This window comes from Oncorhynchus keta, chromosome 24 (genome assembly GCF_023373465.1).
Source record: "Oncorhynchus keta strain PuntledgeMale-10-30-2019 chromosome 24, Oket_V2, whole genome shotgun sequence".
In the NCBI taxonomy this organism is placed as follows: Eukaryota; Metazoa; Chordata; class Actinopteri; order Salmoniformes; family Salmonidae; genus Oncorhynchus; species Oncorhynchus keta.
The window spans coordinates 23,035,733-23,058,202 of record NC_068444.1 but is presented as its reverse complement, the minus strand read 5'-3'; the positions used below and the strand labels follow the sequence as shown (position 1 = coordinate 23,058,202).

The window sequence follows — 22,470 nt, the reverse complement described above, 5'->3', positions numbered from 1 at the left end:
GATGACCTGTCTAGCAGGGCTCATGGTAAGTGACATTTCTTCCACACACATTCAACCATACTACCCATTTGTCACATTTCTGCACAACCGTGTCTGCTCTCTCACTAATCAAGTGGACCCCTTGTGAATCCATACACACACACTCACACACCCCTACTGTTACGTGTGTGTGTGTGTGTGTGTGTGTGTGTGTGTGTGTGTGTGTGTGTGTGTGTGTGTGTGTGTGTGCGTGCGTGCGTGCGTGCGTGCGTGCGTGCGTGCGTGCGCGCGCGCTCGCGCAGCAGAGAGCCCTAGGCCTGCCCCTTGTGCTGACAGGTTGAGGGATTGTTAGCCGAGGTCTTAAGAGCCCCTCCACATCGACAGGCTTTAGCGTGTCATCGATCCGCCACCGTCTTCAGAAGACCAGCCTGCCTTTATCTCCCTGGAGTCAATATCCCGTGTTGTGACATTGCAGGCTGCTGCTGGAGACCTTCCCTCACGCCTCTCCCCTCCTCCCTCCTTTTTTCCCAACCTCATTCCTTACCTCCTTCCCTCCTCCTCTTCTTGCCCATTGGCTTCATGTATCTTTTCTCCTCTCCTCCATATCCCCTGCCCTCCTCTTAATCAGTTCCTACTTCCTCCATCTACACCTTCTCTCTCCCCCCTTCTCCTTTCTACTCCTTCATCCACTCTCTCTTCCATCATCTTCTTTCTTCATCTGTATGCTTCCTTTGCATCTCATCCTCTCCCTTTCACTCTCTCTCTCTCTCTCTCTCTCTCTCTCTCTCTCTCTCTCTCTCTCTCTCTCTCTCTCTCCTCTCTTTCATTCTCCCCCTCTCTCTCTCTATCTCTCTCTCCTCTCTTTCATTCTCCCCCTCTCTCTCTCTCTCTCCTCTCTTTCATTCTCCCCCCCTCTCTCTCTCTCTCTCTCTCTCTCTCTCTCCTCTTTCATTCTCCCCCTCTCTCTCTCTCTCTCTCTCTCTCCTCTCTTTCATTCTCCCTCTCTCTCTCTCTCTCTCTCTCTCTCTCTCTCTCTCTCTCTCTCCTCTCTCTCCTCTCTTTCATTCTCCCTCTCTCTCTCTCTACTCTCTTTTATTATCCCCTCTCTCTCTCTCTCTCTCTCTCTCTCTCTCTCTCTCTCTCTCCTCTCTTTCTCCCTGTCCCTCTCTCTCTCTCCTCTCTCTCTTTCTCCCTGTCCCTCTCTCTGTGTAGTTCCCTGTAGGGGGTCTGCCTCGGCAGAGTTTCCAGAGTGAGTGGAGTTCTGCTCTTCACTTCTGCATGGCTGGCCTGGCCCTGTTCGGCCTGGGGCTCCTTCTCCCCGTCTGGCCAGCTGGTGGGACAGGGCTTGCTGTCCCCTTTACACCCCACAGGGAGAGAGGGGGAGGGAGCGAGCAGCCCACTAGGGCGAGAGGGAGGAAAGGAGGGAGGAAGAGGGGTGAGGGAATGTTCATGGCTCTCTCTGTATTTTCTGGCGCTGAATTGGAGTGGAGGTGTGTGTGGGTTTTTTTTTGGGGGGGGGGGTCTTGTCAGTGTGTCATAAAGCATTTGACAACATTGATCTTATATGAATGTGCCACACACACACACACACACACACACACACACACACACACACACACACACACACACACACACACACACACACACACACACACACACACACACACACACACACACACACACACATGATTTTAAAAAAGGGAAGAAAAAAGGGTGCAAACACAGAAAAGACGGGGTTGTAAAGAAGCTGAAGCAGCAGCACAAAGCTCCCTCATCTGCGGTGCAAAGTTATATGAAGGGCATCTGGCAGGCCGAGAGCAGAGAGCAGAGTGACAGCGCGCGTGATGGCTCTGCCCGATAAACACAAACCGGCAAATGAAAGGCTCTCTGCTCGCCATCATCCCCTGTCACAATGCAATTACTGAACAGACTGATAGCAAGATAGAGGCCCACAGCTAACGGGAATGATAAAAGTATTGACTGATTTGATTGAATGATTAAAATAATGCAGACATAAAATGGAGGGAAAAAAGGATGACTGAGAAAAGGAGGGAGGGGAGGGAGGGAGAGAAAAAGGGAAGATGGAGAGAGGGAAGGAGAGGGAGCTGTTGAGAATGAGGCTTTGTAGATGAGGCGATGCTTCTGTCTTGTGTGTTTGGAGAGGGAGGGGGAGTGACTAACTCTCTCTAGGGGTCTTTTGCTTTTATTTTGGGTTCTTGTCCTCTTTTTGTCTCATCTTTCACTCTCTGATTTCTCTCTCTCTCTTTTCAGATTGCCATTTGTGCTGACGTGAAGGAAGTTCTGTTATCAGATGGGAACGAGAAGGCTATTCAGAGTATCCTCCTCTCTCTCACTCCATCAGAGACCCAAACACAGCACTCAGCCCTGGGTCATTAGCAACCCCATAGAGACACTGTGTGTGCGTGAGCGTTTGTGGGCATGTTGGTTGTCTGTATATGTGTGTGTCTGTGTTTTTTTTACAAGGTCAGAGAATATTACAGTTGTCTGAGAATGTGAGGGAATGTGCATTTTCACAAAGACACACTCGGCACTCTGGTGCCCAATATCACTTAGAATCCAGCAAAATGTCCCTTCCATACCATTTCAATCCATCCTTCTACAGTTGTGTTATATGAGTGATTGAAAGTGGTTGGTAAGACCTTGCCCCATTTGAGTGAAATAATTGCATACTATCTCAAAGTATCTCCAAATGCATGTCTTTTCAACTCCCTCTCAGGGCCAAAGCCACAATGCTAGATGACTGAGCATTTAATTCAATTCAATTAAATTAAATTCAATAAAGGGGCATTCCATACAAGATTGTTACAAAGATATTTCTAATGTTTTGGATCTTCCTGAAATGAAATCCATAGAAAGGCCATTGGTGGAAGGATGCTTGGCATACCTTCCAAATCTGTATCCAAAATAGTTATTGGGAAAGAACTAATTAAAGTTGAGAAATGTGTGACATTTTAGTCTTACCCAGGCCTCCTTTAAGACACTACAATGATGTATGACTCTAGATGCTAGCAAGACATTCTAGGTTTCATTTCAATCTGTACAGTGTGCTCTGAAATTTGAGTAGTCTTTAAATGTAAATATCATAAAATGACCCTTTATTTTATATGTAACACATACTCTACAAGAACATGACATTTCCAGAGTGGGCTCTGTGCTGCATTTGTTAAATGTTATGATAGGATCAGATCCAGGTCAGTTGTTGGGGGCATTGTTGTTGAGCAACTGGACTGCTTCATTGATTAATGTGACTTTCCTTCTGTTTGTTTTGCTTGGGGCAACGGAACGGCCTACCCAGAGGTAATGTGTCTCGTGCCCCTTCACCTGTACCCACACTGCCAGCTCCCTGCTCTCTCATTGGTTTGCACTGATAGCTCCTTGCACTCTCATTGGTTAGCGCTGTCTACCCACCCTCCCCAGCCCTCTCTTCTCAATTGTACCAGCGCGATAAAGAGAAATCTGTGGCTTTTACAAAAGCAGGAAACCTACACACACTAAGCTTGGACAAAATACATGGTTCAGATTTAGCTGAAGAACTGCTCACCACAATGAGACGTCATTGAATATCACGGAGGCAGTAACAATAGCATCGCTGGGCCTCTGATGACGGAAACGTACACAATTCAGAGTTGACTGCAGCTTTGTTTAAAGAGAAAAGAAAGAGGTTGGCGGGAAAGGCAGCCACAGAGATGGACAATCAGCTGTGTTGCCCAATAGGCCACTTTCACAACATTCACAGGCTTTTTCCCCGAGATACTATTTTTGTGTAGTCGTTCTCATAATAGAAATAGATGGAATGGTGTGATAAGTGTGAGAAAAGAGGAAGAATGGAGAGAAATAGATGAGCAGATATGGCTATTGAGAGTGGATGAAATAGAATAGGAGTTTCTCTCAATCAACACAAAACATGTACAGTAAGTACCCTCTCAAAGTCGCTTTTTCACGTTCTTAGTGTAAATATGTAGCAACTAGCATATATTATTATTTAACCGGGCCTCGCGCGTACACACATTGTGCCATACAGCCGCGCGTACACACATTGTGCCATACAGCCGCGCGTACACACATTGTGCCATACAGCCGCGCGTACACACATTGTGCCATACAGCCCCGCGTACACACATTGTGCCATACAGCCGCGCGTACACACATTGTGCCATACAGCCGCGCGTACACACATTGTGCCATACAGCCGCGCGTACACACATTGTGCCATACAGCCGCGCGTACACACATTGTGCCATACAGCCGCGCGTACACACATTGTGCCATACAGCCGCGCGCGTACAGTAGACACACGCTCACCAAGCACCCTCACTCCTGACTTGAATTACAAACTGAAAATTGTTGATCATTGTTTGATTCATGAATGTTGGCTGCTTCCCCTGTGTGACGACCCAGAAGGACAAATATTCCTCAGCTTACACACCCAGAACAGACAAATAAATGCACTACTAGGAATATGAGTATCTACTTACTGTATAGATTAATGTGTTTATGTGAGAACCTGTTGAATTCTTGAGTGCTTGTTAAGTGTTACGTTATTTCTGAATCCCTGTCGGTTCGAGTACTGTATTTGTGTGAGTGACTGAGAGAGTGTGTACAAGCCTGTTAGGGTTGACCTTCATTTGAATTGACCCCAACCAAACCTGTTACACCACTGTATGTGCATGGCTGTTACAGTGTGTGTGTGTGCGTGTGTGTGTGCGTGCGTGCGTGCGTGCGTGCGTGCACCACTTGGCAGTGTGTAGGATGACCTCTCCCCCAGTGCGGTGGTACTGATGAGATTACCCTGTAAGCTCCTCTCCTCCTCAGCCCATGATCCCAGTGTGCTGACTCTCTTACTACACAGACCTGCCCTGTGTGTGTATGGTGTCTGTCCGAACATTTGTGTGTGTGTGGTGTCTGTCCTGAACATGTGTGTGTGCATGTGTGTGTGTGTGTGCATGCATGTGTATGTGTAAGGCCCCATCCCTTTGATCTAGTAGGATTGGCTCTCCATCCATCCAGCAGAGACCTCTCCCCCTCCCCCTCTCTTTCCTCTTCGCGCTCTAGATTGGATTTGCTACAGCTTTTTGCTGCTTTAAAGACAGATAAATCCTAATTGAATTGCCTCAGCACCGGCCCTCCAGACAGTGTATTAATAGACCGGTTGACATCAATCAGCCTGTGTGTCATAGTGGTGATGTGGTGAGCTCCTCTCAGGCTTAGGCTACAGGTTAAAAGCCTTCTGATTGATCTGCTGGCCTCCATGAAGCCCTGCCCTGCCCTGCCCTGCCCTGCCATGCCTTACCCTGCCCTGCCCTGCCATGCCATGCCTTACCCTGCCCTGCCCTGCCCTGCCCTGCCATGCCTTACCCTGCCCTGCCCTGCCCTGTTCTGCCATGCCTTACCCTGCCCTGCCCTGCCATGCCATGCCATGCCTTACCCTGCCATGCCTTACCCTGCCCTGCCCTGCCCTGCCCTGCCCTGCCCTGCCCTGTTCTGTTCAGGTCTGTTCTGTTCTGTTCTTCTCTGCTCATTTCTGCTCTGTCCTGTCAAGCATCTGTCAGCCTCTCACTTTGCCCCCGGAGTTCAGGGATGGTGTGTGTGTGTGTGCGTGCTTGCGTGCCCACAGCTGATAAGTTACCACCAAAGACCCCAAACCTGCCTAATAAAATGCTAGATCATGTCAGTAGCTGCATGTGACTAATGTTAGTTGTGAATGTGAGATGTTTAGTTGTAACCTTAACCAGGTAACCAGATGTGCGTGGAGTCATCGAGAGAAACAGGCAGGCCGGTGTCTTTGGCTCCACAGATGTTTCCAGCAGGTGAGACGTTTATCTGATAACACCTCCCTCTCTCACACCTCTCAAATCTCTCTATCACTATTACTTTAATGAAATCCATATATGGGTTCAGCTCAATAAGTCACCTCAGTTATCATCACTGTGGAACAGTAATTCTTATTCCCATGTAAAATATACTTTTGAGTGACAAAAATATCACCCATAATATTTTTGGCGGATAGAAACCCCCCCCCCAAAAAAAAAAATTTAGTAAGTCATTTTTCTCATGGCTTACAACCAGGAATGTTTGAAAAGAGGCTGGCATTGACTGACATCTCTTTGAAACGCCTATGTCAAGAAACTTGGATGCAGTGTTGCAGTAAAATCATCTCAAGCAAATGTGGTGAAACACAAAGCAACTCAAACAACATGGAAATTGCATCAGTGATGTCAACTTTTTTAAACATCCCCCATTTGGCATGTCTCTTGTGATGCCATTCACAGCAGCACTGACTGATGTGTTGACATGACAACTACCTCAGAGTTTTGAACAAACCTTCCCCCCCTTTTGTTCCATGCTGGCTGAAGACCTAGCTAGCCGGTAACTAGCTAACACCAGACACAGATGAAGACCTAGCTAGCCGGTAACTAGCTAACACCAGACACAGATGAAGACCTAGCTAGCCAGTAACTAGCTAACACCAGACACAGATGAAGACCTAGCTAGCCGGTAACTAGCTAACACCAGACACAGATGAAGACCTAGCTAGCCGGTAACTAGCTAACACCAGACACAGATGAAGACCTAGCTAGCCGGTAACTAGCTAACACCAGACACAGATGAAGACCTAACTAGCTAACACCAGACACAGATGAAGACCTAGCTAGCCGGTAACTAGCTAGCACCAGACACGGATGAAGACCTAGCTAGCCGGTAACAGCTAACACCAGACACAGATGAAGATGAACACCAGACACAGATGAAGACCTAGCTAGCCGGTAACTAGCTAACACCAGACACAGATGAAGACCTAGCTAGCCGGTACCTAACACCAGACACAGATGAAGACCTAGCTAGCCGGTAACTAGCTAACACCAGACACAGATGAAGACCTAGCTAGCCGGTAACTAGCTAACACCAGACACAGATGAAGACCTAGCTAGCCGGTAACTAGCTAACACCAGACACAGATGAAGACCTAGCTAGCACAGATGAAGACTAGCTAACACCAGACACAGATGAAGACCTAGCTAGCCGGTAACTAGCTAACACCAGACACAGATGAAGACCTAGCTAGCCGGTAACTAGCTAACACCAGACACAGATGAAGACCTAGCTAGCCGGTAACTAGCTAACACCAGACACAGATGAAGACCTAGCTAGCCGGTAACTAGCTAACACCAGACACAGATGAAGACCTAGCTAGCCGGTAACTAGCTAACACCAGACACAGATGAAGACCTAGCTAACACCAGACACGGATGAAGACCTAGCTAGCCGGTAACTAGCTAACACCAGACACAGATGAAGACCTAGCTAGCCGGTAACTAGCTAACACCAGACACAGATGAAGACCTAGCTAGCCGGTAACTAGCTAACACCAGACACAGATGAAGACCTAGCTAACTAGCTAACACCAGACACAGATGAAGACCTAGCTCACAACACCAGACACAGATGAAGACCTAGCTAACTAGCTAACACCAGACACAGATGAAGACCTAACTAGCTAACACCAGACACAGATGAAGACCTAGCTAGACACAGGGTAACTAGCTAACACCAGACACAGATGAAGACCTAGCTAGCTAACTAGCTAACACCAGACACAGATGAAGACCTAGCTAACACCAGACACAGATGAATACCTAGCTAACACCAGACACAGATGAAGACCTAGCTAGCGGTAACTAGCTAACACCAGTAACTAGCTAACACCAGACACAGATGAAGACCTAGCTAGCACGGTAACTAGCTAACACCAGACACAGATGAAGACCTAGCTAGCCGGTAACTAGCTAACACCAGACACAGATGAAGACCTAGCTAGCCGGTAACTAGCTAACACCAGACACAGGTGAAAGGGAAACATATAAGTATCTTTGCCAGAGATGAATAGTGTAAACTTTTTATTATGTTGAACAAAATTATAAAAGCAACATGCAAAGTCTTGGTCACATGTTTCATGAGCTGAAATAAAAGATCCCAGATATTTTCCATACGCACAAAAAACACATTTCTCAACAAAAGAAATTGCACACCTTTGTTTACATCCCTGTTTGTGAGCATTTCTCCTTTGCCAAGATAATCCATCCACCTGACAGTTGTGGCATATTAAGAAGCTGATTAAACAGCCTGATCATTACACAGGTGCACCTTGTGCTGGGGCAATAAAAAGCCACTCTAAAATGTGGAGTTTTGTCACACAACACAATGCCACAGATGTGTCAAATATTGAGGGAGCAAGGACTTTGCAGGCTGATTGCCAGCACAGGACCTCCACATCCAGCTTCTTCACCTGCAGGATCGTCTGAGACCAACTGATGAAACTGTGGGTTTGCACAAGTAAAGAATTTCTACACAAACTGTCAGAAACCTTCTCAAGCTGATCTGCGTGCTCTTTGTCCTCACCAGAGTTTTGACCTGACTGCAGTTTGGCATCGTAACTGACTTCAGTGTATATTTGCTGACACCCTACAGTCAAATGATGTCTCCAGTAGAGTAGGTAACTAGCTATATAATCACGCCCCTCTGCAAACACGCCTTCTCCGATGTTGGTTACAGGGCGGTACTTATTTAACATGTTGCGACGAGCAATCCCGTATCCGGGATCCTATTTATAGCCTCAAGCTCATTAGCATAACGCAACGTTAACTATTCATGAAAATCGCAAATGAAATTAAATAAATATATTAGCTCTCAAGCTTAGCCTTTTGTTAACAACACTGTCATCTCAGATGTTCAAAATATGCTTTTGAACCATGGCTAAACAAGCATTTGTGTAAGAGTATTGATAGCCTAGCATAGCATTTAACCTTAGTATTCAGCATGCAACATTTTCACAAAAACAAGTAAAGCATTCAAATAAAATCATTTACCTTTGAAGAACTTCAGATGTTTTCAATGAGGAGACTCTCAGTTAGATAGCAAATGTTCAGTTTTTCCAAAAATATTATTTGTGTAGGACAAATCGCTCCGTTTCGTTCATCAAGTTTGGGTAAGAAAAAACCCGAAAATTAAGTCATTACAACGCAAACTTTTTTCCAAATTAACTCCATAATATCGACAGAAACATGGCAAACATTGTTTAGAATCAATCCTCAAGGTGTTTTTCACATATCTATCGACGATAAATAATTCGTGGCAGTTTGGTTTCTCTTCTGAAGAAAATGGAACGCGCATGGACCTGGAGATTACGCAATAATTTTGATGGAGGACACCGGGCGGACACCTGGTAAATGTAGTCTCTTATGGTCAATCTTCCAATGATATGCCTACAAATACGTCACAATGCTGCAGACACCTTGGGGAAACGACAGAATGTGCAGGCTCATTCCTGGCGCATTCACAGCCATATAAGGAGACATTGGAACACAGGGCATTCAAAATCTGGACCATTTCCTGTATGAAATTTCATCTTGGTTTCGCCTGTAGCATTAGTTATGGGGCACTCACAGATAATATCTTTGCAGTTTTGGAAACTGAGTTTTTTCTTTCCAAAGCTGTCAATTACATGCATAGTCGAGCATCTTTTCGTGACAAAATATCTTGTTTAATACGGGAACGTTTTTTATCCAAAAATTAAAAGAGCGCCCCCTATCTCGAAGAAGTTAAATTAGGTAAGAGAATATCATGTTACCATTGGTGTATTAAAATGAGAGTGATGTCACCGTATCCCCTTAATAATCCACCTACTGAATCCAAGTGTTTGACATGGGGGAGGAGACCAGTAACTTTATGATCAAACTTTATCAATGTAGAAGCAACAGTCATTTTTCACACTTTGGTCATCATACTGGTTTCATCCAAATATCATCACATTTCATGAAAACATGATTCTGATTGTTCATGACCTTTTAAGGCAAATAGTTAATAGTCTGAGTTAGGGTTAGCCATGCTTAACTGCTGCTGTTGGGGAGTCAGGGCTTATTACATGGTTACGGTATGTAAACCTCATGGTATCACCTGTCCTGATTGAGGTAGAGGTAAAGGAGGTGTGTCTGTGTGTGTAAATTTATCAAAGCAGAACGATTCGGTCTAATTGGATGTCTTCATCCAGAAACCATCAACAGAACCCCCACGTCACCAGTCATTCTGTTGTACCCTGGATACAGGGATAGTTCTAGCTGAAAAACACCATTCATTACCTCCCTAAAAAGTAATTTTGTCGTTCAGCGATCTCACTTACTTGATCCCAGTCTCCCTCGCTTCCCTTCCTCTACTATCCCTCCCTCGCTCTTTCCCTTGCTCCCTGCACCTCCTCCCTCCCACGCTCTTTCTCTTGCTCCCTGCACCTCCTCCTTCCCACGCTCTTTCTCTTGCTCCCTGCACCACCTCCCTGCACCACCTCCCTCCCTCGCTCTTTCCCTTGCTCCCTGCACCTCCTCCCTCCCTCGCTCTTTCCCTTGCTCCCTGCACCTCCTCCCTCCCTCGCTCTTTCCCTTGCTCCCTGCACCTCCTCCCTCCCTCGCTCTTTCCCTTGCTCCCTGCACCACCTCCCTCCCTCGCTCTTTCCCTTGCTCCCTGCACCCCCTCCCTCCCTCGCTCTTTCCCTTGCTCCCTGCACCACCTCCCTCCCTCGCTCTTTCCCTTGCTCCCTGCACCACCTCCCTCCCTCGCTCTTTCCCTTGCTCCCTGCACCTCCACCCTCCCTCGCTCTTTCCCTTGCTCCCTGCACCACCTCCCTCCCTCGCTCTTTCCCTTGCTCCCTGCACCTCCTCCCTCCCTCGCTCTTTCCCTTGCTCCCTGCACCTCCTCCCTCCCTCGCTCTTTCTCTTGCTCCCTGCACCACCTCCCTCCCTCGCTCTTTCCCTTGCTCCCTGCACCACCTCCCTCCCTCGCTCTTTCCCTTGCTCCCTGCACCACCTCCCTCCCTCGCTCTTTCCCTTGCTCCCTGCACCTCCACCCTCCCTCGCTCTTTCCCTTGCTCCCTGCACCACCTCCCTCCCTCGCTCTTTCCCTTGCTCCCTGCACCACCTCCCTCCCTCGCTCTTTCCCTTGCTCCCTGCACCACCTCCCTCCCTCGCTCTTTCCCTTGCTCCCTGCACCACCTCCCTCCCTAGCTCTTTCCCTTGCTCCCTGCACCACCTCCCTCCCTCCCTCGCTCTTTCCCTTGCTCCCTGCACCACCTCCCTTCCTAGCTCTTTCCCTTGCTCCCTGCACCACCTCCCTCCCTCCTCCTCGTGTATTTACACGGGATGATGAAGTGAAAAAGTAAACGTATAATTAGCCTGCATTACTTTGATTGTTTTCTTTTCAGATTAAACCTCCTGTCAGAACGCACGGTTTGAGAGGGGTGAAGGTCGCCCCGCGATTGGATGAGGGGGGATTGCTTTTCTCAAGTCACTGAATAAAAAGCAGGCGCGGGCCCCCTGCCGGGAGATGAGATTGTATTTCCACAAGACATAATTTTTGTTTACTGAGTGTTAATAATGGTTTATTAATAATCCCATTTGGCTGTCTGGGGCCTGGACCCGATCTCTTGAGAGAGAGAGACAGAGAGACAGACGGAGACAGAGAGAAAAAAAAGAGTCAAGTGTTTAACTGGCTGAAGAGATGGGGAGATGGAAAGGAGAAGGAAGGAAGGAAGACTTAGTGACCACAGGCGGGGCGTGGATAGTGTATAGGAGGGGGCTGTCAAGAGCTGGGGCTAGAGACTGTACAATAACATTAATAGCAGGAGCAGCCCTTGCGGTACAATACAGTAGTACTGATGAAGCTCCTGTAGACATGGAGAGTACCTGTCAGTGGTCACAGCAGTCATAGTACTAGCAGTGGGATTCCTGGGCTGAGACAATCGAGCTGTTGATTTCAGGTGTCATGTCAGATAGGGCTCTCTCTGAGAGGTCTGACGAGGTGTGTTTTACCTCTGTGCACTGAGGCACACACACAGTGGGGGGCGTTGAGACGCCAGGGGACAACACACTGAGAAGGGAAGAAAGGAGAGAGGAAAGGAGCAGGACAAAGGGAAAGGGAGCATAACTTATGTTTAATGGAGACTGAGCATATTTGTACCTGATTGTGTGTCCGTAAACGATAGTTAGTTACCCTACAGTATGTTACTCTCCCCTAAGCCCTTTGCCATTCTAAAAATACTCCAGTATCCCTGCACATTTTAAATGTGGTATTGGCACTGACCCTGTATATAGCTTCCTCTCTTATTTCTCATGTTTTCTTTATTATATACAATAGCAGTCAAAATAACACCTATGGAATCATGTAGTAACCAAAAAAGTGTTACACAAATCCAAATATATTTGAGATTCTTCAAAGTAGCCACCCTTTGTCTTGATGACAGCTTTGCACACTCTTGGCATTCTCTCAACCAGCTTCACCTGGAATGCTTTTCCAACAGTCTTGAAGGAGTTCCCACATATGCTGAGCACTTGTTGGCTGCTTTTACTTCACTCTGCGGTCCAACTCATCCCAAACCATCTCAATTGGGTTGAGGTCGGGTGATTGTGGAAGCCAGGTCATCTGATGCAGCACTCCATCACTCTCCTTCTTGGTCAAATAGCCCTTACACAGCCTATAGGTGTGTTGGGTCATTGTCCTGTTGAAAAACAAATAATAGTCCCACTCAGCGCAAACCAGGTGGGCTGGTGTATCGCTGCAAAATGCTGTGGTAGCCATGCTGGCTAAGTGTGCCTTGAATTCTAAATAAATCACTGACAGTGTCACCAGCAAAGCAGAGAGACTCTTGTTTTGTGGGTACTATTTAATGAATCTGTCAGTTGAGGACTTGTGAGATGTCTGTTTCTCAAACTAGACATTCTAATGTACTTGTCCTCTTGCTCAGTTGTGCACCGGGGTCTCCCACTCGTTCTATTCTGGTTAGAGCCAGTTTGCGCTGTTCTGTGAAGGGAGTAGTACACAGCGTTGTACGGGATCTTCAGTTTCTAGACAGTTTCTCGCATGGAATAGCCTTCATTTCTCAGAACAAGAATAGACTGACGAGTTTCAGAAGAAAGTGCTTTGTTTCTGGCCATTTTGAGCCTTTACTCGAACCCACAAATGCTGATGCTCCAGATACTCAACTAGTCTCAACTAGTCTTATTGCTGCTTAATCAGAACAACAGTTTTCAGCTGTACTAACATAATTGCAAAAGGGTTTTCTAATGGTCAATTAGCCTTTTAAATTGATAAACTTGGATTAGCTAACACAACGTGCCATTGGAACACAGGAGTGATGGTTGCTGATAAAGGGCCTCTGTCTGCCGTTTCCAGCTGCAATAGTCATTTACAACATTAACAATGTCTACACTGTATTTCTGATCAATTTGATGTTATTTTAATGGACAAAAAAATAGCTTATCTTTCAAAAACGAGGACATTTCTAAGTGACCCCAAACTTTTGAACGGTGGTGTATATACTGAACAAAAATATACTGAACAAAACTTTTAACACAACATTCAACAATTTTACTGAGTTACAGTTCATACAAGGAAGTCAGTCATTTGAAATAAATTAATTAGGCCCTAAACTATGGATTCCACATTACTGGGTAGGGGCGCAGCCATGCATGGGCCTGGGAGGGCATAGGCCCACCCACTTGGGAGCCAGGACCACCCACTGGGGAGCCAGGCCTTGCCAATCAAAATTATTTTTTTTCCCACAAAAGAGCTTTATTACAGACATAAATACTCTTCAACTTTCCGGGTTGCTGGTCTCAGACGATCCCGCAGGTGAAGAAGCTGGATGTGGAGGTCCTGGGCTGGCATGGTGTGCGGTTGTGAGGCCGGTTGGACATACTGCCAACTTCTCTAAAATTACGTTGGAGGTGGCATATGGTAGAAAAACTAACATTAAATTCCCTGACAACAGCTCTGGTGGACATTCCTGCAGTCAGCATGCCAATTCCACACTCCACCAAAGCTTGAGAAATCTGTGGCATTGTGTTCTGTGACCAAAGTCTACATCTTAGAGAGCCTTTTCTGATCCCCAACATAAGGTGCACCTGTGTAATGATCATGATGTTTAAACAGTGTTTTCATATGCCACACCTTTCAAGTGGATGGATTATCTTGGCAACGGAGAACTGCTCTCTAACCAGGATGTAAACAAAGTTGTCCACAAAATTGGAGAGAAATAATATTTGTCTATATGGATATTTTTTTTCAGCTCATAAAAACATGGGACCAACACTTTACGTGTTGCGTTTATATTTTGTTCAGTGTATGTTCAGTGTATATATATCTATATTCGTTTTTTAAGGAATTACTTTTATTAGGTATACTATTTTGATATTGATTATTGCACTGTTGTGTAGAGCTTGAAAGTTAAGCATTTCACTGTACTTTTGCATGTGACAATAAAACTTGAACTTCTACCCATCCTACAGAGTGGTCAGGTGGGACTGTGAAACAGATGTCACAGCGCTGGAGGGACACTTTGACATCGTCATGTGCGCAGACTGGTAGGTACAGCCGCCAATGACCCCTGATGCCCCTGGCGAGTTGCAAGCGGGCTGTCGGCTGGGCACACCCACGAAGTTCACAACTTATACCCCTCTACACACACACACACACACGTACATACATACTGTACATACATACAGACGTACCTCGTGGCAGACTGACGTGGCTACTTTATTATTTCTGCTCCTGTGACAGTTATCAGAAGGGCTCCATCAGACAGCCCCTCTCCCCGGGTTATTTCCCCTAGGTTGACTCCGAGAGGCATTTCCATTTTGACAAAATTGCCTATTTTTCATGCTTGGCGTCCCAGCAAATGGATGACTTAGGCAAATTGCAAATAATTACGCCTTGGCGAAAAAGAGAGAGAGAGATGAGGAGAGAGCGAAAGACAGAGAGAGAATGAAAGGCAAAGGGAGTGGGGGAATAGAAAGGAGCAACACAAACATCTCAATTAGCTCCAGCTCCTTAACACAGATCTTAGTGCTGATCAGGAAATGAAGAGCTCTCCCTTTCTCTCTCTTTCTCCCTCGCTCTCCTCTCATCATCTCATCTCAGTCCCATATCTATTTCTGTGTGTTTGTTTTCCCCTCTCCTCTGTCTCTCCTGCTCTCTGTCCATCCCGTTGATGTCAACTTTTTGGGGTCAGCTTTTTGTAGAGCCCAAAACGTAATCTTGTGGTTTCTCACGTTGTTTAGTTATACAGACTGGATTCAAATATGTACAATATTTTCAAATATATGAAATGTACTTGAAGGCCCTGAGACATCTTTATCCAACATACCTCTAGATCAGGAAATGGACTATCTGGAATTCCTGTCGCTCAGTGTTCCTCAACCCGCTCAATGTAAGGAGCGCTATAGCTAACTCAAGTGTAAGTGTAGCTGTGAATAATCCAGAAAAAGAGGGGATACTCTAATGACAGGGATCCTATGATAAAGACTCTTCCTGGTTCTTACACCTCACTTCTAGTCTCCATCATCAATCTACACCATCTGTCTGCCACTCACATAGAGTAGAACGAGCTAGAAATCCCTCCAAAAGTGTCTGAAACGCTTGACCTGTGCCCACCCAGGAGGGGAACATGGCTCTCAGCCCGTCTCATTTCTATGATACGTTTATGACCTCCTAGATAAGTGGAGCATTAGGAAAGTTAGCATTATTCTAATGTCACACAGATTTCAGGTAATGGGCAGGTGAAATGAACAGCTGTACAGAGTGGGTAATAGGGGATACTTTGTGTGGTGCGTGTGGTGTGTGTGCGTGTGGTGTGTGTGCGTGTGTCTGTGTGCGTGTCTGTGCGTGCCTCTGTGTTGATGCATCATTTTTTCATGTGTGTGTTTGCATAAGTGTGTGTATGTCGGTGTATGTTTGTGAGTGCATCATTGTGTAAGTGTGTGTGTCTGCCTGGTGTGGAAGTGGCCGTTTTGACTGTCGCTCTGTGCGCCGGGCGACCGGGTGTGTAATTGTCGTGGTCAGGAACGAGACAGAGTGATGGCTGAGCGATTAACGAGCGGAGCGCGGCAGGCTGACGATCACCTGCGAAAAGGTCAACAGCCACACTTCTCCTCCAATTAATTATAGTCTTTCAGACAATGGCGCTGCAGCAGAGAGCCCACTGACTGCTGGAGGAGAGAACAGACCTCTCACATACAGATATACTGTACACACACGTATGCACACAGTCACACACACACACTTATGCACACGCACTCGCACAAACGCAGACAATCACACATTCACACATACATGGAGAGTGGACGCTGACTGAGGAGAGAGACATGTACAGATACAGAAACACATGGAAACATACTGCACACATGTATAGCAGGAAGAATGGCACTGCAGAAGGCATGTGGTGTTTGGTGGAGCTCGTGACCTAAGAGGTTGAAATAGAATTGGCTTTGTGGATTGTTCATTTAAGGGAGGGAATGATCAAGAAAAGAAGTATCTGTAGCCAAACATTGTCTTTAGGGTGCATAGAATGAGACACCTGCTCACACAGACAGCATATGTGAAAAGGTGTGTTTGAGCATGTGTGTGTGTGTGTGTGTGTGTGTGTGTGTGTGTGTGGCACTGTAGAAGAAGAAAATGATCACACATTGGTGTGTAGCTGTGCTGGGATTCCCACAGAGAGAGAGAGCCTGTGTGTGTGTGTGTGTGTGTGTGTGTGTGTGTGTGTGTGTGTGTGTGTGTGTGTGTGTGTGTGTGTGTGTGTGTGTGTGTGTGTGTGTGTGTGTGTGTGTGTGTGTGTGTGTGAGAGAGGCTATGTCTGCTTGGCGACTAGGACACTGGCACGTCTGCTGGCTCCTCTAAGCTGCCCATGTGTGGGCATGAAGATAAAGCCCTTTGTGTGTTCACCATTGCTCGGTGTGTGTGTCATCATTGTGTCTTATACAGTCACACACACAGTCTATTTTGTATCCTTTTTGAATCTCTGTTCTCCCTGATTTACTCATTTCTATCCAATACTGATAATTGACCCTACTTTGTTATATACATCCACCTGTGAGTAAGCCAGGTGTACGTGTTTGTGTGTCTGTGTCAATGTGTACGTGCGTGTGAACGTGTGTGTGTGTGTGTGTGTGTGTGTGCAGGGACTGGGGTGGGCTTACTTTTTAGAAATCCCTTTCATTTTACAAAAAGCATTGCATCAGCCGCAGCCACAGAAGAATTAGTGATATGCAATAAACAAATAACACAATGCAACATCTGTAAAAAAAATATTTAAAAAAGCCTGGCTCAAAAAAGGGAGGGTTTTTACTCTAATCGTCAGTAGCGTCAATCATCTGATTAGAATAAGCAGCTAAGCAACACCCTATGATTTTCCACCAGTCATTTAGTAAATGCCTTCCTGTCACTGTGTCCTAATGGGTCAATGGATCCTTCAGGTTTCACTGTACAGATGAAGTTAATGCTGCCAGGATTAGTCCAGATTTAGTGCGGAAGTCGGGTCATAGCCACAGTCCCCTGCCCGTACACACACACACACACACACACACACACACACACACACACACACACACACACACACACACACACACACACACATCACACACACCTCAAGCTTGGTCAAATGACACACACCACAGGGTAACCGTCCTAGATTATCAGCAGTGAGTTTAGTCACTTGTCGGGAATATCTAAGTCACTCACATTCGCTTCTCAGGCCATCCCAAAAGAACCCAGACTACATCCTCAATTACTCCCTGCATGCGCACGCACACCCATATTCCAGTCCACCCATTTCTGCTCTGTTGTTCTCACCATGTCATCCCATTTGGCCCCCGGGGCGATAAGAGATGGATCTGGGTTAATATACTTCTGTAATGCACTACTGCTGCTATTTATAGAGCCTTGCTAAGTGGCCTTGTTTTTCTTGGAGCGTCTTGGAGTGCCGGGAGAATACCTAGGACAGGACAGGACAGCTCTGTATCCAATCCAAATAGGCTTTGAGTGGTCAGGATATACTGTAGTGCCCCATAAGGAGACAGATGAGAAGTATTGAGAGTATTATCCAGTCAATGTGTGATACACAGGGACATTGTGATTTGTTCTGTCTATAGAAAAAGAATCCCAAGTAATTATAATTCCATGGTTCCTTTCCTATCATGTTAAGAGAGAGAATGTGTTCCAATAGGCCCAAATTACTTCCTGTTCATGTCTCCTTTTCTCCACTGCGACTGATAGGTAAACGCACTAAATGCCTTTCCATTATATAGCCTTTTCATTAATCAGGTCCTCTGAGCTAAGTGATCAGGAAGGGAAGAGGACAGATAGAGGAGGCTATTAAAGAGTATTGGTAGACATGACAGATGTGGGATTTTAATTTGAACAGTTTCTCACAGCAGGAAAATAATCCTGGAGCAACAGGAAATGTGAATTATTGTGTGGAGAATTATAATTAATGGACAGGAAATATCCTGCAACAACAGGGTGATCAAATTAAGACCCTACGCCTGTAGATGTTATACGTACATTTATATATCATTTCCTAAATGGACACTTTACTTGATTAGTCTAAGAGAAGATTGGATTGTATGTATGTATGTATGTATGTATGTATGTATGTATGTATGTATGTATGTATGTATGTATGTATGTATGTATGTAGTGTATGTAGTGTATGTAGTGTATGTATGTATGTATGTACGTATGTACGTACAGTGGGGCGAAAAAGTATTTAGTCAGCCACCAATTGTGCAAGTTCTCCCACTTAAAAAGATGAGAGAGGCCTGTAATTTTCATCATAGGTACACTTCAACTATGACAGACAAAATGAGGGGGGAAAAATCCAGAAAATCACATTGTAGGATTTTTTATTTATTTATTTGCAAATTATGGTGGAAAATAAGTATTTGGTCACCTACAAACAATCGAGATTTATGACTCTCACAGACCTGTAACTTCTTCTTTAAGAGGATCCTCTGTCCTCCACTCGTTACCTGCATTAATGGCACCTGTTTGAACTTGTTATCAGTATAAAAGACACCTGTCCACAACCTCAAACACTCACACTCCAAACTCCACTATGGCCAAGACCAAAGTGGTGTCAAAGGACACCAGAAACAAAATTGTAGACCTGCACCAGGCTGGGAAGATTGAATCTGCAATAGGTAAGCAGCTTGGTTTGAAGAAATCAACTGTGGGAGCAATTATTAGCAAATGGAAGACATACAAGACCACTGATAATCTCCCTCGATCTAGGGCTCCACGCAAGATCTCACCCCGTGGGGTCAAAATGATCACAAGAACGGTGAGCAAAAATCCCAGAACCGCACGGCGGGACCTAGTGAATGACCTGCAGAGAGCTGGGACCAAAGTAACAAAGCCTACCATCAGTAACACACGCCGCCAGGGACTCAAATCCTGCAGTGCCAGACGTGTCCCCCTGCTTAAGCCAGTACATGCCCAGGCCCGTCTGAAGTTTGCTAGAGAGCATTTGGATGATCCAGAAGAAGATTGGGAGAATGTCATATGGTCAGATGAAACCAAAATATAACTTTTTGGTAAAAACTCAACTCGTCGTGTTTGGAGGACAAAGAATGCTGAGTTGCATCCAAAGAACACCATACCTACTGTGAAGCATGGGGGTGGAAACATCATGCTTTGGGGCTGTTTTTCTGCAAAGGGACCAGGACGACTGATCCGTGTAAAGGAAAGAATGAATGGGGCCATGTATCGTGAGATTTTGAGTGAAAAATCTCCTTCCATCAGCAAGGGTATTGAAGATGAAACGTGGCTGGGTCTTTCAGCATGATAATGATCCCAAACACACCTCCCGGGCAATGAAGGACTGGCTTCGTAACAAGCATTTCAAGGTGCCTAACCAGTCTCCAGATCTCAACCCCATAGAAAATCTTTGGAGGGAGTTGAAAGTCCATGTTGCCCAGCAACAGCCCCAAAACATCACTGCTCTAGAGGAGATCTGCATAGAGGAATGGGCCAAAATACCAGCAACAGTGTGTGAAAACCTTGTGTAGACAGAAAACGTTTGACCTCTGTCATTACCAACAAAGGGTATATAACAAACTATTGAGATAAATTTTTGTTATTGACCAAATAACAAAAATTTTCACCATAATTTGCAAATAAATTCATAAAAAATCCTACAATGTGATTTTCTGGATTTTTTTTTCTCATTTTGTCTGTCATAGTTGAAGTGTACCTAATGATGAAAATGACAGGCCTCTCTCATCTTTTTAAGTGGGAGAACTTGCACAATTGGTGGCTGACTAAATACTTTTTTGCCCCACTGTATGTATGTATGTTTGTATGTATGTATACAGTATACAGTACCAGTCAAGAGTTTGGATACTCTTACCCATTCAAGGGTTTTTATTTACTTTGACTATTTTCTACATTGTAGAATAATAGTGAAGACATCAAAACTATGAAATAACACATGAAATCATGTCGTAACCAAAAAAGTGTTAAACAAATTAAAATATATTTTATTTTTGAGATTCCTCAAAGTAACCACCCTTTGCCTTGATGACAGCTTTGCAAACTCTTGGCATGTTGGGTCCTTATCCTGTTGAAAGACAAATGATAGACCCACTAAGCTCAAACCAGATGGGATGGCGTATCGCTTCAGAAGGCTGTGGTAGCCATGCTGGCTAAGTGTGCCTTGAATTCTAAATAAATCACAGACAGTGTCACCAGCAAAGCACCCCCACACCATAACACCTCCTCCTCCATGCTTCATGGTGGAAACCACACATGTGGAGATCATCCGTTCACGTACTCTGCATCACACGGCAATTGGATCCAAAAATCTCACATTTGGACATCAGGGCAAAGGACAGATTTCCACCAGTCTAATGTCCATTGCTCGTGTTTCTTGGCCCAAGCAATTCTCTTCTTTTTATTGGTGTCCTTTAGTAGTGGTTTCTTTTCAGCAATTTGACCATGAAGGCCTGATTCACACAGTCTCCTCTGAACAGTTGATGTTGAGATGTGTCTGTTACTTGAACTCTGTGAAGCATTTATTTGGGCTGCAATCTGAAGTGCAGTTAACTCTAATGAACGTATCCTCTGCAGCAGAGGTAACTCTGGGTCTTCCTTTCCTGCGGTGGTCCTCATGAGAGCCAGTTTCATCATAGCACTTGATGGTTTTTGCGACTGCAATTGAAGTAACGTTCAAAGTTCTTGAAATGTTCCATATTGGCTGACCTTCAGGACTTCAAATAATGGTGGACTGTTATTTCTCTTTGCTTATTTGAGCTGTTCTTGCCATAATATGGACTTGGTCTTTTACCAAATAGGGCTATCTTCTGTATACCCACCCCTACCTTGTCACAACACAACTGATTGGCTCAAATGCATTAAGAAGGAAAGAAATTCCAGAAATTAACTTTTAACAAGGCACACCTGTTAATTGAAATGCATTCCAGGTGACTACATCATGAAGCTGGTTGAGAGAATGCCAAAGAGTGTGCAAAGCTGCCATCAAGGCAAAGGATGGCTACTTTGAAGAATCTCAAATATAACATATATTTAGATTTGTTTAACACTTTTTTGGTTACCACAGTTCATGATTCAATATGTGTTATTTTATAGTTTTGATTTCTTCACTATTATTCTACAATGTAGAAAATAGTACAAATAAATAAAAAGCTTTGAATGAGTAGGTGTGTCCAAATGTTTGACTGGTACTGTATACACAGTGCATTTGGAAGGTATTCTGACAACTTTACTTTTTCCACATTTTGTTACGTTACAGCCTTATTTTAAAATGGATTTAAAAAAATAAAAAATCTCATCAATCTACACACAATACCCCATAATTAAAATGTTTTTTTTATACATTTTTGCACTCTTATTAAACATTTAGAACAGAGAAATATTTAAACCCTTTGATATGAGACTCGAATTTGAGCTCAGCTCAATTTGTTGGTCAGAGATACCTTTAAAAAATGGGCCTCACAATGGGCCCCTGGACCTCATCACTGTATTTTTAGGCATTCAAGTTGCCATCGATAAAATGCAATTGTGTTCAGTGTCCGTAGCGTATGCCTGCCCATAACATAACCTCATCGTCACCATGGGGCACTCTGTTCACAACGTTGACATCAGCAAACCGCTCGCCCACACGATGCCATACACATGTTCTTTGGTTGCGAGGCCGGTTGGACATACTGCCAAATTCTCTAAAGCAACTTTTGGAGGCGGCTTTATGGAGAGAAATTAACATTCAATTCTCTAGCAACAGCTCTGGTGGACATTCCTACAGTTAGCATGCCAATTGCACGCTCCCTCAACTTGAGATATCTGTGGCATTGTGTTGTGTGACACAACTGCACATTTTCGAGTGGCCATTTATTGTCCCCAGCACAAGGCGCACCTGTGTAATGATCATGCTGTTCAATCAGCTTCTTGATATGCCACATCTGTCAGGTGGATGGATTATCTTGGCAAAGGACAAATGATCACTAACAGGGATGTAAATACATTTGTGCACAAATTTTGAGAGAAATCAGCTATTTGTGGGAATGGAACATTTCTGGGATCTTTTATTTTAGCACATGAAACATGGGACCAACACTTTACATGTTGTGTTTATATTTT

The 22,470-nt window shown here is 45.0% G+C and overlaps 1 protein-coding gene and 1 long non-coding RNA gene across 4 annotated transcripts in view; one reads left to right on the top strand and one right to left on the bottom strand.

The window, feature by feature from the left end:
* camkmt (calmodulin-lysine N-methyltransferase) overlaps positions 1–22,470 on the top strand; it is a 262,353-nt gene that overhangs the window by 203,595 nt on the left and 36,288 nt on the right. The window contains exons 5-8 of the mRNA XM_052477980.1: positions 1–25; positions 2,251–2,314; positions 5,741–5,807; positions 14,328–14,402. The exon at positions 1–25 is cut by the window's left edge and continues 27 nt beyond it. Of these exons, the coding sequence (XP_052333940.1) occupies positions 1–25; positions 2,251–2,314; positions 5,741–5,807; positions 14,328–14,402 (231 nt within the window). The remainder of the gene's footprint in view (positions 26–2,250; positions 2,315–5,740; positions 5,808–14,327; positions 14,403–22,470) is intronic.
* Positions 6,375–7,378, bottom strand: LOC127911424 (uncharacterized). 3 transcript variants are annotated; one of them, XR_008078405.1, is made up of 4 exons: positions 7,013–7,378; positions 6,836–6,964; positions 6,485–6,613; positions 6,375–6,441 (listed from the first exon to the last, which is right to left on the bottom strand). It is a non-coding gene; the product is annotated as an uncharacterized LOC127911424 (long non-coding RNA). The 3 variants fall into 3 exon arrangements; XR_008078407.1 differs by lacking the exon at positions 6,485–6,613; XR_008078406.1 differs by lacking the exon at positions 6,836–6,964.